This window comes from Xenopus tropicalis, chromosome 4, assembly GCF_000004195.4.
Source record: "Xenopus tropicalis strain Nigerian chromosome 4, UCB_Xtro_10.0, whole genome shotgun sequence".
NCBI lineage: Eukaryota > Metazoa > Chordata > Amphibia > Anura > Pipidae > Xenopus > Xenopus tropicalis.
Window position 1 is genome coordinate 151,837,663 of NC_030680.2, and position 22,562 is coordinate 151,860,224.

The following is a 22,562-nucleotide window of genomic DNA, read 5'->3' on the forward strand; positions in this document are numbered from 1 at the left end:
TTACTGTAGGTGCCTCGGGGCATGGGGGAAACCCAATCATACTGGCACAGGGTAATGTGGCCTTTATTCCTGCACCTTCCTGTCTGACCCAATCTGAGCGTCTCTGTGCCCCTCAGTGACTGCTAATATCCTTATCATTTACAGTAGGGGGTACATTATCCCTTATAATACATGAGTGATACTCAGAGTTCCCTGTATAACTCAGCCTGCAGCCTTGTGCCTTTATATGGGGGGCACAGAACCCCTCAGTGACTGCTAATATCCTTATCATTTACAGTAGGGGGTACATTATCCCTTATAATACATGAGTGATACTCAGAGTTCCCTGTATAACTCAGCCTGCAGCCTTGTGCCTTTATATGGGGGGCACAGAACCCCTCAGTGACTGCTAATATCCTTATCATTTACAGTAGGGGGTACATTATCCCTTATAATACATGAGTGATACTCAGAGTTCCCTGTATAACTCAGCCTGCAGCCTTGTGCCTTTATATGGGGGGCACAGAGCCCCTCAGTGACTGCTAATATCCTTATCATTTACAGTAGGGGGTACATTATCTCACTCAGTAAGAGGAATGACACCCGGCAGCTGGTGCTTATCGTATCGCTGTCAGACTGCCTCGGGGCTGTATCGGAGCGGAAAGGCCCATAACAAATAGAAGGAAAGGGTCGGAGTTAAGAGGTCATTTGATTTGAGAGCAAACCTGTCACTCTCGGTGACATCCCATCATACAAACGAGCAGAGCAGGTCGGGGAGAAATCACTCTAAATCCTTTTAGCCCAGTAAAACAAGGTGAAACCTAAACAGAATCCGCCTCCTCGTGACAGGTAAATCCTGCCGTGTTTTGCTAACCTCTGTGTGTTTGCCCCGGGGTGTGAGGGTTCAGCGCTGGGGGTGTCGCTCAGTGAGACAGTTCAACCCCATGTGATGGGGGCACTAACTAACTCACTCACTAACTAACTAACTGACCAACCAACCAACTAACTCACTAACTCACTGACTAACTAACTGACCAACCAACTAACTCACTAACTAACTGACTAACTGATTAACTAACTAACTCACTCACTAACTAACTGACTAACTGACCAACCAACTAACTCACTAACTAACTGACTAACTGATTAACTAACTCACTAACTCACTCACTAACTCACTAACTCACTCACTCACTAACTAACTGACTAACTAACTGACTAACTAACTGACTAACTAACTAACTGATATCCCTTGTACTTCCTGCGCATCAGTCTGTGTCCCATGAGCACCCAGTCACACTTTCCCCTGTCTCTGCCCCTATATATTAGGTACCTACCTAGTGCTACCAACCCCTATTTCTGTAGGGAAATGAGAGCAGGGCAGGCAGTAACCCTTCCAACACTTTCCCCTGTCTCTGCCCCTATATATTAGGTACCTACCTAGTGCTACCAACCCCTATTTCTGTAGGGAAATGAGAGCAGGGCAGGCAGTAACCCTTCCAACACTTTCCCCTGTCTCTGTCCCTATATATTAGGTACCTACCTAGTGCTACCAACCCCTATTTCTGTAGGGAAATGAGAGCAGGGCAGGCAGTAACCCTTCCAACACTTTCCCCTGTCTCTGCCCCTATATATTAGGTACCTACCTAGTGCTACCAACCCCTATTTCTGTAGGGAAATGAGAGCAGGGCAGGCAGTAACCCTTCCAACACTTTCCCCTGTCTCTGCCCCTATATATTAGGTACCTACCTAGTGCTACCAACCCCTATTTCTGTAGGGAAATGAGAGCAGGGCAGGCAGTAACCCTTCCAACACTTTCCCCTGTCTCTGCCCCTATATATTAGGTACCTACCTAGTGCTACCAACCCCTATTTCTGTAGGGAAATGAGAGCAGGGCAGGCAGTAACCCTTCCAACACTTTCCCCTGTCTCTGCCCCTATATATTAGGTACCTACCTAGTGCTACCAACCCCTATGTCTGTAGGGAACTGAGAGCAGAGCAGATGTGCCTGTCTGAGCTGTGAGTGACCTACAGAATGGAGAGTGTTAGCCCGGGTCCAGTAGGGCCTGGGCGGACACGTTCTCAGCGCGAGGCCCAGGCCTTGGGGCCTACAGTGGAGGGCCAGAGATCCACTAGAAACATCACTAAGCCCCAGGAGGAGAAAGCAGGGAAGAAGCCAAGATCCCTGGGGAGAGTCCCTGCAGCAGCCCCGGAGGAATGGGCCAAGCCGGCAGCCAGAGGCCACAGGGAAGCTACTGGTAAAGGGGAGAGTGGAAGTGGGAAGGAGGGAGGAAAGAGCCACAAAGGTGGAAATGTGCTGAAGAAGTGTGTGGGGAGGAGAGGAGGCAAAGTGGAAATGGCAGTAAGTGCAGACTCAGACAGTTCTGTTGTAGAAAGTTCTGCAGAAAATGTTACTGATTATGTTGTTACACCTGCATGTAAAACTGAGTGTGTGGCTCCCCCGGCAGTGACTGCCCCTCACCAACATGGGGCCCCTGCTGCTGCCCCTGGGGGGGAGCCAACCCTGCTGCCCAGTCACAACACATTGCTGGGTGATGTTACACACACTGCTGAGAGTACAAGTTGCACAATAACACAAACTGTTGGTGTACATACCCAAGATGGCGCATCTGTAAGTGCAGTACCAGCTCCCATAAACACTTCCCCTGCTCCATCCCAGGCTCCCACTGCTCTGGGGAAGGGAACTCCTTCTCTCCCTGGGGGGAAAGTGCTGAAGGAAGCCAGCAAGCAAGCACAGAATGCCAAACAGCAAGAGTCCAGCGGCCATCTTGGATATCCTAAGCACATGGCTTCCAAACAGGAAGTGCATGTTGCTGGCGGCCATCTTGGATTTCCAAAGCACATGGCTTCTAAGCAGGAAGTGGATGTTGCTGGCGGCCATATTGGATGTGGCAAAGAACAGAGACAACTTCATGGCAGCCATCTTGGTACTCCCAATTTGAGTAGCAGCCATCTTGGAGGTGCAGAAGGTTTGCGGAAGCACAGTGGCGGCCATCTTACTACACCTGAATTGGAAGGCAGACGTGTTGGTGCTCCAAGCCTGAATGTTAATACGCACAGTGCCAAAACAATACCTTAGCTGGGCAGGCCATCTCTGTGCTTAAACAGTCTCCTTTTGAAGGGGACAAGATTGATAGTGACCAACTGATTCAGTCAATCAGACTGATGGGAGATCTGGAGGCAAAAAGGAAGCAGCTGAGTGTTGAGATGAAGGCTGCCTACAACCAGTACTCCTATGCAAAAGTGGAGGATCAGGAGTATTACTTGTCTAAAGTTAACCATCTAAATGCTGTAATGTTTTCGCTGGATAAAGAGCTGGACAGCGTGAGGGGCCAAATAGGGCCAATGGCGGAGGTGTACGCCAACAGGAGGCGCTTTGAAGCATCTGCAAAAATCCTGAAGGAGCCGGTGCCATACAGATCTCCCAGGCAGGTCTCCTCATCCGAGAGCGAGCGGGAAGGAAGAACGCCAGGGAAACTGCACCATAAGAAGACGGTTGTTGCCCAGATACATGCCCCTAATTTCGTCTTTACCCAGGAGGAACTGGCAACAGTGCAAGGGAAGGTGAAGAAGGGCAACCTGCCCCAGAGAGAGGTGGAGACTTTTGTCTTTTCCCAAGATGACTTTCCATCTCTTCCATCCTATCAGGAAAGTGGGGCCCCCCAGGGCCAAACCGAGGTTTCTGTTGTAAAACAGAGTGCTTCAGATGCTTCTGCTCTGGGGCATGGGGAGTGTTCGGATATGGAATTGACAGTAACACCTTGTGTGGATGGGCCGGTGGCAGTGAGTGTTGGAGTGGCAGATGGCAAGAAGGAGGAGCCTAGTGTGGGTGTGGCTTGTATGAGTGATGGAGAAAGTGATGGTGAGAATGCTGGGGTGGTAACGCGGTGCGTGGAGTCAGTTCTGCAGGAACCACAGGGCAGGGAGAGTGGAACTGCAGGGGCAAGTAATGTGGCAGTTGAGGCACCCTCTGGGGCTCATCGGTCCGTTCCGCTTACTGTGCCGGTACCTGGTGTCTCCTCAGCACCTAATCCATTAATGCCACCCCCTCCCTCATCAATCCAGGCAAATAATGCATCCATGGGTAGAAACTCAGGCCAAAAGACCAACCCCCCACAGCCACCTAATGCTTGGAATAGGCCCCTAAATCGAGTGAGAGTCCCAGGGGTGGAGCGGCGAGTTACTGGCCCAGTGTTCAAGCTGAGAAACCGCATTAGGCTGAAATGGGAAGGAGAAAGGGAGTCAATGCCCAGCAGGGATGTGATTGGGAAGGAGTTGCTGCTGAAACAGGCCACCCTAACCCCTGCAGATGTGAGAGCCTGCATAAAGAACTCCGAGTTGGAGTACGACATTGTTTTCAGGACCTCTAACAAACTTGAGTACTTCTGGCATGAGTATGATCACTTTAGATCCACGGGTCTCTGGAAGAACTTTAAGGTGATTCCAGTCACTAAGCCAGAGACCAAAAAGGTCACGGTTTTGTTTAAAAATGACAATGTCCCTCCTGAAGACATAGCAATATGGCTGGGCAGGCATTGTAAGGTTCTCTCCCCCCTCACTATGGACATAGACAACAATGGGTACTGGTCTGGGGGTTGGTGTGCTAATGTGGAGCTCCGAATGCGCTATAACATCCCTCAGCATCTCCCTAACTCAGTCTTTATTGGGGATGAGAGGGGAGTGGTCTTTTACCCCGGGCAGCCGAGGGCTTGTTTCAAATGTGGCTCTTATGGTCACCGTGCAAATGCCTGTGCAGTGGTCAGGTGTTCACTTTGTGGTGATGTTGGGCACATAGGGCGAGACTGTAAGGACGTAAAGTGCAACCTGTGTGGATTCTTTGGCCACTCGCACAGGGCTTGTCCCGAGGCTCTTCATAATATAAGGGAGAGTTGCCCTAATTTGGAGGAGGAGATGGCTGAGGAAATGCTGGAAGAGATCAGAGAGGAGCTTAGAGAATGTCAGCCCCCAGTCCAAGGGTCAGAGTCTCATCAGTCCATAAGTCAGCCTATACTGGCCATACAACCACACAACCCATCCCCACCTTCTCACCAACCCAAAGGTCCCAAGTCTGCTCCTTTGCCTCAGAGGCAAAGTTCTAAGCCCATACTCCTAAAATCTGGTTCTGTAGCTCCAAAATCCTCTGTCCCTTCTAAAGGAAAAGATTGGGTGGAAGTTGGTAGAGGGAAAGGAAAGCAGCAAGCCCCACAGAGACTAATTCCCTCCATGAAAATTGATCTCTCAAATAAATTTGCCCCTTTGAGTAGACAAAAATCTTGGGGGGAAGAAATGGAGGAACAGGATGAGCTCAAAAGAATGGAAAGGGAGGAGGAGAGACAGGCTGAGCCGGAGAGAGTCCCTTTGGAAGCTGATCCTGTACATTCCCCTGGTCAATGTCTTGCTGAAGAATCTGATAGTGGGGCGGAGGGGGATTCCGAAAGCAAGAGTGGGGATGATGGGGAAATGGACACAGGGCAGGAGCATGTAACCCAAAAAAGGCCCTCTGAAAGGCAGGGGGTTAAAACCCAGGTAAAGAAAGGTAGTGGGGGTGGTAACCTTTCAGTGGACACAGATGAAATTGTGTCTATTGGGGATGATGATCCTGTCCCTTCAGGTGTTCAGGTCAAAAGGTATGGGGACCTGGAGGGGGATACCAGTCAGGAGGAGAAGAGGCAAGGAAGAGAAATAAAAGATATAAACATAAATCTTAACCATGGTTTTCTCTCCACTCAGGATCATGTCCACCAATGTATCAAGTATGAAGTCGCCCCGTGCCATGTTCCAAGTATATCAAGCCCTCGAACACTCCTCAGCAGATATCATTTTCCTCCAGGAAACCAGATTGGGATCCTCTGTGGATCTTCGGAGGGCTTCCCGGGAGTGGCATTGCGGTCCCAGCTTCTTCTCGATTGCACCAGAGCCAGGTGCAGGAGTTGGGATCCTATTTCGGGGACATTCAGGGATCCAGGTGCATCGTCTCGTGGAAGTTGAGGTAGGGAGATGTCTCCTGTTGGATGTGTCAGTTGCGGGGCGCAGATTGCGGCTTATTAACACCTATGGGCCTCAGTCAGGGCTCGGGAGGAGAACTTTACTTAGGGAATTACAGCAGTACCTCCACACCTCCATCCCGGTCATCTGGGCTGGAGACTTTAACCAAGTCCTTAATGCTGCTGATAGATCAGGTCGCTTCTTTGATAAGCATGAAAATCACTTTTTGAAGAACATGCTGCAGCAGGCGGATATGGTTGATGTCTTCACCCATGATGGCCGGGTAGGGAAACATACTTATCACTGTGCTGGGAAAAGTAGTCGGCTAGATATGGCTTTTGTCCAGTCAGGGGAGGTCTTTACAGAAGTTGAGGAAGTCCTTGTTGATTATTCAGATCATCTTGCTTTATCCTTTCTGTTGGGGGCTTCCTCAGTTCCAGCTAAGGGTCGGGGGTTGTGGAGGTTGAGTGCTGAATCCCTGGAGGGGGAGGCAGTTAGGCACTCCTTTGAGGCACTCCTTCAGCTCGAGTTGACAAGGACTATGCTTTTCGACTCTATGTCGCAGTGGTGGGAGGAGGCTAAGGAGTCATTCCGCAACTTCTTCCATAAACTATCTGTTGTTAGGGAGGGAAATAAGTATAAAAAGTACCTGTCCCTACGAAAGAAGCTTGAGTCTTATATTTCGGATGGGGTGGCAGGGGATAAAGTTTCCCAGCTGAAGCTCTTGATCAGGGAGCATCAGTACAGTCGCTACAGGTCTCTGGTTCTAGAGAGGGATTATGGTGGTTTCCATTCCCCTGATCCTTTTCGGAATTGCAGAGAGTCTGTGGAGAAAAAGGTAATAACTGGCCTGAAGGACTCCCAGGGTATAGTCCAGACATCCAAGGGTGGGATCTTGCGAGTTGTTCAGGCCTACTATGCTGACCTGTTTAAGAGCAAAGCTTTGGAGGGGGAGAAGATAAAGGCCTTCTTGGAGGGAACCCCGGGTCCTGATCTGCAGAATTTGGACTTTTCCTCTTTGGTGGCTGACATTACAGAGGATGAGGTCAAAATGGCGATTGATCAGCTTCATTTAAAGAAAGCCCCAGGCCCAGACGGCCTCACAGCTGAATTTTATAAGACCTTTAAAGACCTTTTGGCCCCAATTCTCGTGGAGGTCTTTAGAGACTGCCTGGGAGGAGGTGTCTTACCTCCCTCCATGAGATTGTCCTCCTTAGTGTTGTTATCAAAAGGCAAGGATCCCTCGGATGTCAAGAATTGGAGGCCTATTGCCCTCTTGAACACAGACAGGAAGCTTCTCGCAAAGGTGCTTTTTTCTAGACTGATTTTGTTTTCAGGCACTTTATTGTCCCATGAGCAGTTCTGCACGGTGAAAGGGCGGAGCATCTTTGGGGCACTCTTGTCAATTCGTGAAGTGCTTGAAACATGCAAAGCTCAGAGTAGTGGGAGATATGTGGTAGGTCTTGACCAGGCCAAAGCTTTTGATAGAGTGGATCATCAGTACCTATGGGCCACCTTGCGTAAGTATGGCATCCCGGATCAATTTGTCGAATGGCTCACTGTTTTGTACAGGGAGGGAGAGAGCTTCCCACTTGTTAACGGTTGGCGCGGTGAAAACTTCAGGGTTGAGGCCGGGGTGCGTCAGGGTTGTCCTCTGAGTCCATTGCTCTATGTCTTTGCCATAGACCCTTTCCTGCGAGCGGTGCAGGCCTTGGATTTGGAGGGCTTTCGGGCCCCTCGTTGCCTACCCCTGAAGCAGGTAGCCTAAGCGGACGATGTCACAGTCGTTGTCTCACATCCTGAGGAGGTGAACTTGTTGACTGATGCCATCGAAAGTTACTCAGAGGCCTCCGGGTCGCTGGTCAACACTGACAAGTCGGAGGCTTTCTGGACTGTGGAAGGGGAGCCAGATTTCCCTCTTCCTGATTTTCAGCTTGCCTCCAAAGAAATTAGTATCCTTGGGGTCAAATTTGGGAGGGAAGACAATTCCAAACTCAATTGGGAATCAAAGTTGGATGCTGTGAATGCAAGGGTACAGCGGTGGAAAAAGTGGAGGCTGTCCTATAGGGAAAGGGTGAAGCTCATCAAAACTTACCTGGTCCCTCTCCTCCTGTATGTGTCTTTTGTTTATTCTTTGCCAGAAGCTTTCTATGCGAGGATCCACAGCCTATTCTTCCAGATGCTCTCGGGGAGCAGGCTGAACCCTGTAAAAAGAGGGATAACCTACCTGCGGACAAAAGAGGGTGGGTTGGACATGTTGTGTCCTGTGGCCTTCTTTGGCACCATTTTCCTGAAGTTTAACTTTGGGCACCTGGGTCAAAGAACTGAAGTTCCGTGGCAAAGCAGTGTCAGGGCCTGGGTATCCCCTTTTGTAGGTGACTGGTTACAGGGCGATAGGGTGAAGCAGGTGCGGGTGCGACATAGTCATCTCCCATCATACTTTGTCCTTGCGCTGAAGCTTTTGAGGAGATGGGATATCAGAGTAGATGATCTCGGTACAGCCTCCAGGCGCGCTCTTTATATGAGGGTGCTAGATGTCTACTTTGCTATTCCGCTCGCCTTGAGGGACTGCGTTGGGAACACTCTGGTCAGGAGCTTGCGTTTCCTCAATAGCAAGAGGTTGCCTCTCAAGTTATTTGACCTATCCTGGCTCTCTCTTCAGGGAAAACTCTTTGTCAGGGGAAATGTCAAGTATTTGTCGGTGGTCGACCGAAATTGCCCCTGGGGATGTGGTGTGGAGGAGTCCCAGGAGCATTTTCTGCAGCATTGTCCCTTGGCAAAGAGTGTGCGCTCTCAGGTCTCCCGAGCTCTCTGTGCTCCGCTCCTGGACACCCTGGGCTATGCTGAACTGGCCTATGGTGTGTTGGCCCGACAGCACAGCCACGACCACGAGACGTTGTACCTGGTCATTACGGTATATAGGTACCATCTATGGCACGGGCGATGCCGCTATTCCTTTGGTTCGGATGTGACCCCTGAGAACATTGCTAAATCCATCATGGTGGAGCTAAGGTACATTAGATCATTAGAGTCGGCTCGATCCTCTTGTACCCCGGCATTATTGGGGGGCTTCACCCCAAGGCAGTTTCCTTCTGCTACTGAGTTGGTTTTTGTATGTTTATATTTATTTCAAGAACGTGATACTGCCTTTTTGTTTATTTTTAGGCATTTTCGACAGATCCCAAGCCTTTGCCTTCATTATTATGGCGGAAGCCTTGTATTGGGTTTGGGGGTCTTCTTTTTCTTTTGGGTGGGGGAAGGGGTTAGGGTGGGCGTGGGCTTTGGAAATTTTGGTTTGGTGGAGGGGAATGGAAGCCACAAAATGAAAACTGGACAGAGACAAGACTTTGGAACTGGCTATCCATTGGGTGTTGTGGGATTGGTGAGGGTGTGGGGAGGGGAGGCGGTCAATATGGACAAAGGGGTGGACTTTGATAGTTGGCCGTCCTCATGTGGGTGGAATGGGGAGGGAGTAACAGGTAAACTGTTCATGACTAATTCAACAAAACTGTTAGTTTTGTATTGTTAGTATAAGAATTTTATTATGTTTTGTTTCTTATTGTAAGCATTTTTATTTTTAATAAAAATTCCTATATATTAGGTACCTACCTAGTGCTACCAACCCCTATTTCTGTAGGGAAATGAGAGCAGGGCAGGCAGTAACCCTTCCAACACTTTCCCCTGTCTCTGCCCCTATATATTAGGTACCTACCTAGTGCTACCAACCCCTATTTCTGTAGGGAAATGAGAGCAGGGCAGGCAGTAACCCTTCCAACACTTTCCCCTGTCTCTGCCCCTATATATTAGGTACCTACCTAGTGCTACCAACCCCTATTTCTGTAGGGAAATGAGAGCAGGGCAGGCAGTAACCCTTCCAACACTTTCCCCTGTCTCTGCCCCTATATATTAGGTACCTACCTAGTGCTACCAACCCCTATTTCTGTAGGGAAATGAGAGCAGGGCAGGCAGTAACCCTTCCAACACTTTCCCCTGTCTCTGTCCCTATATATTAGGTACCTACCTAGTGCTACCAACCCCTATTTCTGTAGGGAAATGAGAGCAGGGCAGGCAGTAACCCTTCCAACACTTTCCCCTGTCTCTGCCCCTATATATTAGGTACCTACCTAGTGCTACCAACCCCTATTTCTGTAGGGAAATGAGAGCAGGGCAGGCAGTAACCCTTCCAACACTTTCCCCTGTCTCTGCCCCTATATATTAGGTACCTACCTAGTGCTACCAACCCCTATTTCTGTAGGGAAATGAGAGCAGGGCAGGCAGTAACCCTTCCAACACTTTCCCCTGTCTCTGCCCCTATATATTAGGTACCTACCTAGTGCTACCAACCCCTATTTCTGTAGGGAAATGAGAGCAGGGCAGGCAGTAACCCTTCCAACACTTTCCCCTGTCTCTGCCCCTATATATTAGGTACCTACCTAGTGCTACCAACCCCTATTTCTGTAGGGAAATGAGAGCAGGGCAGGCAGTAACCCTTCCAACACTTTCCCCTGTCTCTGCCCCTATATATTAGGTACCTACCTAGTGCTACCAACCCCTATTTCTGTAGGGAAATGAGAGCAGGGCAGGCAGTAACCCTTCCAACACTTTCCCCTGTCTCTGCCCCTATATATTAGGTACCTACCTAGTGCTACCAACCCCTATTTCTGTAGGGAAATGAGAGCAGGGCAGGCAGTAACCCTTCCAACACTTGCCCCTATATATTAGGTGGGTAATGGGGTGCCTAGGCCCAAGCGTTTCGGGGCAGTTTATAAACCAATCAGTGATTGTCTCTCATTGCTGCCCGTGTTTCAGTTGCGGCTCAGGGAAGGACACACGATATCCCTGTGCGGCTGCCATTGTTTCGGTTGCCGCGTGGGGAAAACAGGGAATAATGGGGAAAGCAGAAGACAAATCTGTTCCTTTTCTACACAAATATTTAGACGCTGACGTTCCCGGCAGTAGCAATTAGCTGCACATTGATTTATTTGAGCGGCTGAACGGAAGCTTTCCAAAACATCATTAGCGCCATAACGCGCCCTTTGTTCCTACAGGGGAGATACGGGGAGTGTGCGCCCCAAACAGGAGCCATTTATGTTGCCCACGCGCCATGTTCCTCCGCGCCCCCCTCGCTTTGTGCCCATAGTGAGTGATTAGCAAGAAACTTCTAGAAAACTTCTTTTGAAATGTAATGAGAAATATAAGCGCCAAAATAATTCCATTTCCCCCTGAGTTATTTGTTGTGCGTCTCTATCGATTGCCGTGTCTATTGCACAACTCCGGGATGAAAAACGACAGAGAACAGCAACTAAATTAAATAAGGGATTAGGGGTTATCTGACAATGATGAACAGGGTCTCCTTTGGGGTTATGTTGCACAGACAGCTCTATAGGGGGTAACCAAGGCACTAAATGTTAGAGGGGCAACTGTGCCAGCATAGGGGCATCTCTGCAATGTATCGACTGGGAAAGGCTCCTCACAGGGTTAAACACAGAAGGGAAATGGAATGTCTTTATAATGTTGCTCAATAAATGTACCGGGCGGTATGTTCCCCTTGGGAGCAAGGAGAGGCGGAGCTAAGCCAAAGCAAAAAGAAAAAATGTGCTTTTAGGGCATTCAAGTTATCTGGGGCTGCTGGGGCTTTCATCAGGTACCGGGGGGGGGGGGGGGGGGGGGGGGGGGCAATAAAGCAGCAAATAGAGATGGGAAAGCGCAGCTGGGGGGAAAAGGAATCCGAAATTATTTTTGAAACATATAAATAGTAAGAAAATGGTGCAAAAAGGGGCGGGGCCATTATCAGTGGGGGGGGGGTCAGTGGGGGAGGGGTCAGTGGGTTGATGGGAACAGGGAAAAAGCAGAAATTCTGAACTGTTATTTCCCATCTGTCTGATAAACTGACGGACCCGATAGTGAATAATAATGTTCTGTATGTAATGGGCCCGGTTCTAGTTACAGACCTACTGATACCGGGTCACTCAGGGCAGGTACCGGGAAACCAAGGTCTGAGACCCGGGTCACTCAGGGCAGGTACCGGGAAACCAAGGTCTGAGACCGGGTCACTCAGGGCAGGTACCGGGAAACCAAGGTCTGATACCGGGTCACTCAGGGCAGGTAACGGGAAACCAAGGTCTGAGACCCGGGTCACTCAGGGCAGGTAACGGGAAACCAAGGTCTGATACCGGGTCACTCAGGGCAGGTAACGGGAAACCAAGGTCTGAGACCCGGGTCACTCAGGGCAGGTAACGGGAAACCAAGGTCTGAGACCCGGGTCACTCAGGGCAGGTACCGGGAAACCAAGGTCTGATACCGGGTCACTCAGGGCAGGTAACGGGAAACCAAGGTCTGAGACCCGGGTCACTCAGGGCAGGTACCGGGAAACCAAGGTCTGAGACCCGGGTCACTCAGGGCAGGTAACGGAAAACCAAGGTCTGATACCGGGTCACTCAGGGCAGGTAACGGGAAACCAAGGTCTGAGACCCGGGTCACTCAGGGCAGGTACCGGGAAACCAAGGTCTGATACCGGGTCACTCAGGGCAGGTAACGGGAAACCAAGGTCTGAGACCCGGGTCACTCAGGGCAGGTACCGGGAAACCAAGGTCTGATACCGGGTCACTCAGGGCAGGTAACGGGAAACCAAGGTCTGAGACCCGGGTCACTCAGGGCAGGTAACGGGAAACCAAGGTCTGAGACCCGGGTCACTCAGGGCAGGTAACGGGAAACCAAGGTCTGAGACCCGGGTCACTCAGGGCAGGTAACGGGAAACCAAGGTCTGAGACCCGGGTCACTCAGGGCAGGTAACGGGAAACCAAGGTCTGAGACCCGGGTCACTCAGGGCAGGTACCGGGAAACCAAGGTCTGAGACCCGGGTCACTCAGGGCAGGTAACGGGAAACCAAGGTCTGAGACCCGGGTCACTCAGGGCAGGTAACGGGAAACCAAGGTCTGAGACCCGGGTCACTCAGGGCAGGTAACGGGAAACCAAGGTCTGAGACCCGGGTCACTCAGGGCAGGTACTGGGAAACCAAGGTCTGATACCGGGTCACTCAGGGCAGGTAACGGGAAACCAAGGTCTGAGACCCGGGTCACTCAGGGCAGGTAACGGGAAACCAAGGTCTGAGACCCGGGTCACTCAGGGCAGGTACCGGGAAACCAAGGTCTGAGACCCGGGTCACTCAGGGCAGGTACCGGGAAACCAAGGTCTGAGACCCGGGTCACTCAGGGCAGGTACCGGGAAACCAAGGTCTGAGACCCGGGTCACTCAGGGCAGGTAACGGGAAACCAAGGTCTGAGACCCGGGTCACTCAGGGCAGGTACCGGGAAACCAAGGTCTGATACCGGGTCACTCAGGGCAGGTACCGGGAAACCAAGGTCTGAGACCCGGTGGTAGGAAAGCTTGTGGGAGGGGTAATAAGGGATTGGGTACTGGGGCACATTGCAAATCACTATACTACACACATGGGTTTATGGGTAACAGATCTTACCAGACTTATTTAGTTGCTTCTTAAGAGGCATGAGCAGGAACCTTGATGCTGGAATGGCAGTGGATGGGATCTACTTGGACTAAAGCGTTTGAAATACCCCCATACTCTATGGGCAAGTAGATTAAGAATTCCCTAATGAGCAGGAAATGATGTACATATTGGGTTAATGATGTAGGATATTTGGCCACATTAGTCCGACCTTAGGCTTTCAGACTTGGTGCGTCCCCTGTATATAACTTACCCAGAGAGTTCTGTCTGAGGAGCAGTGAAACTGGGGCGAGAGGGTAGTGACCCACCCTGCTGGCAAGCACTTATACAGGCAGTGGGATAGAATGATGGATAGAATGAGCAAATAGCCTTCAGCTTCAGCCTTCAGGCTACCGGGAGTACTCAAAGGGTGTCGGGATTACTCAGAGTAATCCCCCTTATATATAGTGATCCTACCCCCCCTTATATATTTATATATAGTGACCCCCCCTTATATATTTATATAGTGACCCCCCCCCCCTTATATATTTATATATAGTGACCCCCCCTTAACTGCCCCTTCCCCAGTGTAACCAATCCCAACTGGGCCAGCCTTTCCCCATAACTGAGCCCATTCCCTTTATCAGCTTAGTCGCTCTTCCCTGTACTTTCTCTATTTCATTACTGCCCCCCCTTATATATTTATATATAGTGACCCCCCCCTTAACTGCCCCCCCCCCCCCCCAGTGTAACCAATCCCAACTGGGCCAGCCTTTCCCCATAACTGAGTCCATTCCCTTTATCAGCTTAGTCGCTCTTCCCTGTACTTTCTCTATTTCATTACTGCCCCCCCTTATATATTTATATATAGTGACCCCCCCTTATATATATACAGTATATAGTGCTCATATCTTGCCCCCCAGAATATTCATTTATCACTAGTTACACAGTTGTGGGCAGAACTAAAGGGTTTCTATGTATTTATGTGAATAAGAGAGATTTCCGTTACTTTATTGGCTGATTATATATAGTGACCCCCCCTTAACTGCCCCCCCCCCCCCCCAGTGTAACCAATCCCAACTGGGCCAGCCTTTCCCCATAACTGAGTCCATTCCCTTTATCAGCTTAGTCGCTCTTCCCTGTACTTTCTCTATTTCATTACTGCCCCCCCTTATATATTTATATATAGTGACCCCCCCTTAACTGCCCCCCCCCCCCCCCCCCAGTGTAACCAATCCCAACTGGGCCAGCCTTTCCCCATAACTGAGCCCATTCCCTTTATCAGCTTAGTCGCTCTTCCCTGTACTTTCTCTATTTCATTACTGCCCCCCCTTATATATTTATATATAGTGACCCCCCCTTAACTGCCCCCCCCCCCCCCCCCCAGTGTAACCAATCCCAACTGGGCCAGCCTTTCCCCATAACTGAGCCCATTCCCTTTATCAGCTTAGTCGCTCTTCCCTGTACTTTCTCTATTTCATTACTGCCCCCCCTTATATATTTATATATAGTGACCCCCCCTTAACTGCCCCTTCCCCAGTGTAACCAATCCCAACTGGGCCAGCCTTTCCCCATAACTGAGCCCATTCCCTTTATCAGCTTAGTCGCTCTTCCCTGTACTTTCTCTATTTCATTACTGCCCCCCCTTATATATTTATATATAGTGACCCCCCCTTAACTGCCCCTTCCCCAGTGTAACCAATCCCAACTGGGCCAGCCTTTCCCCATAACTGAGCCCATTCCCTTTATCAGCTTAGTCGCTCTTCCCTGTACTTTCTCTATTTCATTACTGCCCCCCCTTATATATTTATATATAGTGACCCCCCTTAACTGCCCCTTCCCCAGTGTAACCAATCCCAACTGGGCCAGCCTTTCCCCATAACTGAGCCCATTCCCTTTATTAATTTAGTCGCTCTTCCCTGTACTTTCTCTATTTCATTACTGCCCCCCCTTATATATTTATATATAGTGACCCCCCCTTAACTGCCCCTTCCCCAGTGTAACCAATCCCAACTGGGCCAGCCTTTCCCCATAACTGAGCCCATTCCCTTTATTAATTTAGTCGCTCTTCCCTGTACTTTCTCTATTTCATTACTGCCCCCCCTTATATATTTATATATAGTGACCCCCCCCTTAACTGCCCCTTCCCCAGTGTAACCAATCCCAACTGGGCCAGCCTTTCCCCATAACTGAGCCCATTCCCTTTATCAGCTTAGTCGCTCTTCCCTGTACTTTCTCTATTTCATTACTGCCCCCCCTTATATATTTATATATAGTGACCCCCCCTTATATATATACAGTATATAGTGCTCATATCTTGCCCCCCAGAATATTCATTTATCACTAGTTACACAGTTGTGGGCAGAACTAAAGGGTTTCTATGTATTTATGTGAATAAGAGAGATTTCCGTTACTTTATTGGCTGATTGATGGGAAATCAAGACAAACGCAGGTAAGTGACTTATAAATAAACAAACGACTGAATTTTCTCCATAAAATAAGTGTTTTTTTTCATTCAAAAATCTGAACAATTCCAAACTTGCGGGATTTTCAAGGCCGGGGCTGTGAGCTCTTGGGGTTTGAAAAGCAGCGGAAAGTAAAATAAGTGACAGCCAATTAAAAACCAATTTTTATTCCGCGGGCCTCATCCATCAAAGCCGGCAGCGCTCCATCCCGTGACACCCGGCAGGGGTTAATGCCTGACACCCACATCAATTACCCCCGTCCCCTCCCCACGGCCGGGAGTCCTGTGATTGGAGAGGAAATGGGAATTAGCAGGGAGGTTTGGGCTCCTGGGGTGCGTTGGTAGCGATGGCGGAAAGGGGGGAATTGTGAAGCCGCTGACTGATTGCGCTTCCCCGGGGGGCACCACAGCGGCCCGGGGGGGGGGCACTTACCCACCCAATTAGTGGTGTCTGTCATTTGAAACCAAAATAAAACAGAACCAGCAGTGATTCTCTGTAGCGAGCGGCTCCGGGCCCCGCCCACGTTCCACGCGTGTAATTAGCGCTACGTTCGGCCCCTCATTCCCACCCAATTCATCACCCTAAATGAATTCTTTGCAAATAGATTCTAACGGAATCGGATTGGTCAGCTGATCATAGGAAAGCGCTTCCATAGTCTCTGCTCCTTCCCTGATTGGCCCTTGCCTGGCCCCGCCTCCGCTGCCTGCGGTCGGAATGAATCTCAGCAATGCCGGGGTTAAGGAACATGAAGGGAGCAGATTGGATGATACAATCAGGCCCTGAGGAACATTAATTGTACCGAACCCACTTTTTTTGGCCAAACCCCAAAACCCACCTATCGGCCGAATCCTAATTAGCATATGCGGATTATGCTGATTTCACTGCCCATTTAACCCTTTCTGAGTTCTTATTAGCATATGCTAATTCGGATTCCGTTTGGCCGGGATCCGTCCGAAGCCGAGATTCGGCCAAATCTCAAACCAAATCTCCAAGATTCGGTGCATCCCTAGTAATAAGGCGTTCATATTAGGGATGCCCCGAAGCCAGTTTTTTGGATTCAGCCGAACCCCCAAATCCATCACACAATAAGCTGTACCCCCATACTGTACTGTCTAAGGGAAACACTATGGCACCCCCTACCCATATGTATAAATACAAATATACAGAGAAGGAATGTTCTGGGCACACAATAAGCTGTACCCCCATACTGTACTGTCTAAGGGAAACACTATGGCACCCCCTACCCATATGTATAAATACAAATATACAGAGAAGGAATGTTCTGGGCACACAATAAGCTGTACCCCCATACTGTACTGTCTAAGGGAAACACTATGGCACCTCCTACCCATATGTATAAATACAAATATACAGAGAGGGAATGTTCTGGGCACACAATAAGCTCCACCCCCATACTGTACTGTCTAAGGGAAACACTATGGCACCCCCTACCCATATGTATAAATACAAATATACAGAGAGGGAATGTTCTGGGCACACAATAAGCTGTACCCCCATACTGTACTGTCTAAGGGAAACACTATGGCACCCCCTACCCATATGTATAAATACAAATATACAGAGAAGGAATGCTCTGGGCACAAGCAGTAATGGCTGACACAGTACAGAAGGCAGAATGAGTATCTTCCTCTCTCCGTTATTTTCAGACTGGGGGGGAAATGTATCGCTCGCTAAACAAATACAAAGACTTTGGGCTGAAGATGCCTGAGACGCTGTGTTTTCCCATTCCTGCCCCAGAGAGAGCGCTTTGTGCTGCCAGGGAAGGAGCCAACTCCGCGCTGCCATAAAGATACCTTTCAGCTGAGGTAGGTGGCATTTTGGGCACACGAACAATCCCCGAATGTCAGGAGCGCAAACTGCCGGCTTCCCATCATTCCCAAGAAAATAAATATTTTCCAAGAAAACAGAAGGGGAATCACTCGAAAGGAACGTATAGAATTTAATAAAGTGCCGAAAGCCACAAACTGCTATTAAAGAGCAGAGTTGGCAGTTAGTAACCGATGGCACATAGAGTGGCCAAACAGCGGCCAATGTAAGCCCAACCGGGCCAGGGCCTGTGTATGGGGCCTTCCTGCCGCCCAATCAGTACCTGGCCCAGAATTAGCCACACAGAATCCAGCTCGTTAAGCGTTGCCTCGGCCCATTAATGTGCTGTTCTGCACAGGCCGGGGGTTCTGATCCAGTCACTGAGCCCAGTTTGGCACAGCCTGTTGGTGGCAAAGATCCAATCATCCCCAAACAAGTTGAAGTGAATGGCTGGATCCCCAGAGAGCAGAACCAGCTGCTCATTATCTGCACTCGGTTTGGGGCAGAACCAGAACCAGCTGCTCTATATCTGCACTTGGTTTGGGGCAGAACCAGAACCAGCTGCTCTATATCTGCACTTGGTTTGGGGCAGAACCAGAACCAGCTGCTCATTATCTGCACTCGGTTTGGGGCAGAACCAGAACCAGCTGCTCTATATCTGCACTCGGTTTGGGGCAGAACCAGAATCAGCTGCTCTATATCTGCACTTGGTTTGGGGCAGAACCAGAACCAGCTGCTCATTATCTGCACTCGGTTTGGGGCAGAACCAGAACCAGCTGCTCTATATCTGCACTCGGTTTGGGGCAGAACCAGAACCAGCTGCTCATTATCTGCACTCGGTTTGGGGCAGAACCAGCTGCTCTATATCTGCACTCAGTTTGGGGCAGAACCAGAACCAGCTTCTCTATCTGCACTCGGTTTGGGGCAGAACCAGAACCAGCTGCTCATTATCTGCACTCGGTTTGGGGCAGAACCAGAACCAGCTGCTCATTATCTGCACTCGGTTTGGGGCAGAACCAGAACCAGCTGCTCTATATCTGCACTCGGTTTGGGGCAGAACCAGAACCAGCTGCTCATTATCTGCACTCGGTTTGGGGCAGAACCAGAACCAGCTGCTCATTATCTGCACTCGGTTTGGGGCAGAACCAGAACCAGCTGCTCATTATCTGCACTCGGTTTGGGGCAGAACCAGAACCAGCTGCTCATTATCTGCACTCGGTTTGGGGCAGAACCAGAACCAGCTGCTCATTATCTGCACTCGGTTTGGGGCAGAACCAGAACCAGCTGCTCTATATCTGCACTCGGTTTGGGGCAGAACCAGAACCAGCTGCTCTATATCTGCACTCGGTTTGGGGCAGAACCAGAACCAGCTGCTCATTATCTGCACTCGGTTTGGGGCAGAACCAGAACCAGCTTCTCTATCTGCACTCGGTTTGGAGCAGAACCAGCTGCTCTATATCTGCACTCGGTTTGGAGCAGAACCAGAACCAGCTGCTCTATATCTGCACTCGGTTTGGAGCAGAACCAGAACCAGCTGCTCTATATCTGCACTCGGTTTGGGGCAGAACCAGGACCAGAATGTCTCAGGGTGAGGCTGACGGGACAATGTCTCTAGGAGACCGGACCCTGAGCTCTCACCTTTGGCAAAGACGGAGCTTAGAAACACTGGTTTGTTTGTATTGGGTAATAAGTGATATTGTAAAGGCCAAGTGGGGCACATACAGACTGGAACCCCCAAAAACATTCATTTCAGCCTTAAAAAATACATGAATAATTTCTAAATCCTGTTGTAGTTTCTACAATGTAAATAAACATTTAATAAGCCCTACTGGGGTGGGGAGGAAAGGGGATCTCACCATCAGCATAGGAAGGGGTTCCTTACTGTAAGGGCAGTCAGGTTATGGGGTTCCCTACCCAGAGAGGGGGAATGAGTGGTACATTGGGGGTGGGGAGGAAAGGAGATCTCACCATCAGCATAGGAAGGGGTTCCTTACTGTAAGGGCAGTCAGGTTATGGGATTCCCTACCAAGAGAGGGGGAATGAGTGATACATTGGGGGTGGGGAGGAAATGGGATCTCACCATCAGCATAGGAAGGGGTTCCTTACTGTAAGGGCAGTCAGGTTATGGGATTCCCTACCCAGAGAGGGGGAATGAGTGTTTCATTGGGGGTGGGGAGGAAAGAGGATCTCACCATCAGCATAGGAAGGGGTTCCTTACTGTAAGGGCAGTCAGGTTATGGGATTCCCTACCCAGAGAGGGGGAATGAGTGTTTCATTGGGGGTGGGGAGGAAAGAGGATCTCACCATCAGCATAGGAAGGGGTTCCTTACTGTAAGGGCAGTCAGGTTATGGGGTTCCCTACCAAGAGAGGGGGAATGAGTGATACATTGGGGGTGGGGAGGAAAGGGGATCTCACCATCAGCATAGGAAGGGGTTCCTTACTGTAAGGGCAGTCAGGTTATGGGGTTCCCTACCAAGAGAGGGGGAATGAGTGATACATTGGGGGTGGGGAGGAAAGGGGATCTCACCATCAGCATAGGAAGGGGTTCCTTACTGTAAGGGCAGTCAGGTTATGGGGTTCCCTACCAAGAGAGGGGGAATGAGTGATACATTGGGGTGGGGAGGAAAGGGGATCTCACCATCAGCATAGGAAGGGGTTCCTTACTGTAAGGGCAGTCAGGTTATGGGGTTCCCTACCCAGAGAGGGGGAATGAGTGATACATTGGGGTGGGGAGGAAAGGGGATCTCACCATCAGCATAGGAAGGGGTTCCTTACTGTAAGGGCAGTCAGGTTATGGGGTTCCCTACCAAGAGAGGGGGAATGAGTGATACATTGGGGGTGGGGAGGAAAGGGGATCTCACCATCAGCATAGGAAGGGGTTCCTTACTGTAAGGGCAGTCAGGTTATGGGGTTCCCTACCCAGAGAGGGGGAATGAGTGATACATTGGGGGTGGGGAGGAAAGGGGATCTCACCATCAGCATAGGAAGGGGTTCCTTACTGTAAGGGCAGTCAGGTTATGGGATTCCCTACCCAGAGAGGGGGAATGAGTGATACATTGGGGGTGGGGAGGAAAGGAGATCTCACCATCAGCATAGGAAGGGGTTCCTTACTGTAAGGGCAGTGCTGCAGTTGGGTTCAGTGACACAGAGGGTTCCTGAGATAGAAAAGCACAATTTGTAGGTAACGAAAGGGCAGAGTCTTTTAGGGAGTAGTTGGGGTTTGGGGCCCATTTTACTTGCTGGCAAGGCCCTGGCCAGTAGATTAGGAATTGGGCCTATTGGTGTAAGTAGTAAGTGGCCCCATGATGGCTGATGGCCGCCCTGCCCAAGGCCATCTTGTCCGTAAAGAGGAGTGAAAATAATGTTTGTGGTGCTCATTGGCCATTTCTGCAGTGATCCTACTGGCAAGTCAGGGCGGGGCAGGGGAGGGGGTAGAGTAGGAGGGTGGAGTCATGGGTGGGGCAGGGGAGGGGGTAGAGTAGGGGGGTGGAGTCATGGGTGGGGCAGGGGAGGGGGTAGAGTAGGGGGGTGGAGTCATGGGTGGGGCAGGGGAGGGGGTAGAGTAGGGGGGTAGAGTAGGGAGGTGGAGTCATGGGTAGGGGCTGGAGTAGGAGGGTGGAGTCATGGGCGGGGCAGGGGAGGGGGTAGAGTAGGAGGGTGGAGTCATGGGTGGGGCAGGGGAGGGGTAGAGTAGGAGGGTGGAGTCATGGGCGGGGCAGGGGAGGGGTAGAGTAGGAGGGTGGAGTCATGGGTGGGGCAGGGGAGGAGGTAGAGTAGGAGGGTGGAGTCATGGGTGGGGCAGGGGGAAAGGTAGAGAGGGCAGGGGAGGAGGTGGAGTAAGAGGCTCATATTAAGTGAGTCAGTGGGTGGAGCATAGGTGGGGCAGGGTGGAGCCTAGGTGGGACAGGGCGGAGCCTAGGTGGGGCAGGGCGGAGCCTAGGTGGGACAGGGCGGAGCCTAGGTGGGACAGGGTGGAGCCTAGGTGGGACAGGGTGGAGCCTAGGTGGGGCAGGGCGGAGCCTAGGTGGGGCAGGGCGGAGCCAGGGTGGGACAGGGCGGAGCTTGGGTGGAGCCTAGGTGGGGCAGGGCGGAGCCTAGGTGGGACAGAGCGGAGCTTGGGTGGGGCAGGGCGGAGCCTAGGTGGGACAGGGCGGAGCTTGGGTGGGACAGGGTGGAGCCTAGGTGGGGCAGGGCGGAGCCTAGGTGGGACAGGGCGGAGCTTTGGTGGGACAGGGTGGAGCCTAGGTGGGGTAGGGTGGAGCCTGGGTGGGACAGGGCGGAGCTTGGGTGGGCAGTCTCTGTTGTATCGTTTAATACTTAAGGAATTCCCTATTTCATCGCTGGATGAGCAGTAAAATGATTGGATTGCGCAGGAGTGGGAGGGGCCTCCATGCTAAACACACTATTTGCCTAATGATCGTATCATTATCGGCCGTTACCATAACGACTGTATCGGCCGGTTTGCGCGGCGTCTCTGCGGTTTCGCGGTTGGAAATGACTTCGCCGCCGACTCGAGGGGATTTTTTCCTTCTTTCTCTTTTCCTGGAGAAATTCCTGTCGGTTCAGATTTTCTCTCCAATTTGTCTGAAAGATCCGTTTGTTCTGTCGCTCACGTCCTGTGTTTGCCCAACAGTCTGACTGTGGCCCATAAACCCCCCGGCCGTGCCCCCCAGCACTGCCAGCTCCTATGGGCCGGGAATAGAACTCTGCCCCGGGGGAATAGAACTCTGCCCGGGGGGGGGGGGAATAGAACTCTGCCCAGGGGGGGGGGAATAGAACTCTGCCCGGGGGGGGGGGGAATAGAACTCTGCCCGGGGGGGGGGGGGAATAGAACTCTGCCCGG

General features: G+C 50.9%; 1 protein-coding gene across 1 annotated transcript; it reads left to right on the plus strand.

Moving 5' to 3' along the window:
• Window positions 1-2,901: 2,901 nt before the first annotated feature.
• On the plus strand, window positions 2,902-9,217 carry LOC116410487. Its single transcript, XM_031901281.1, has 2 exons — window positions 2,902-5,989; window positions 9,151-9,217. Exon 1 carries the CDS (start codon window positions 3,166-3,168, stop codon window positions 5,986-5,988), a length of 2,823 nt encoding a protein of 940 aa, XP_031757141.1. The 5' UTR covers window positions 2,902-3,165; the 3' UTR covers window position 5,989; window positions 9,151-9,217.
• Window positions 9,218-22,562: the final 13,345 nt, after the last annotated feature.

Coding starts and splice junctions, on each gene's coding strand:
- LOC116410487 (XM_031901281.1), top strand. CDS start 3,166: ATGGGAGATCTGGAGGCAAAAAGGAAGCAGCTGAGTGTTGAGATGAAG.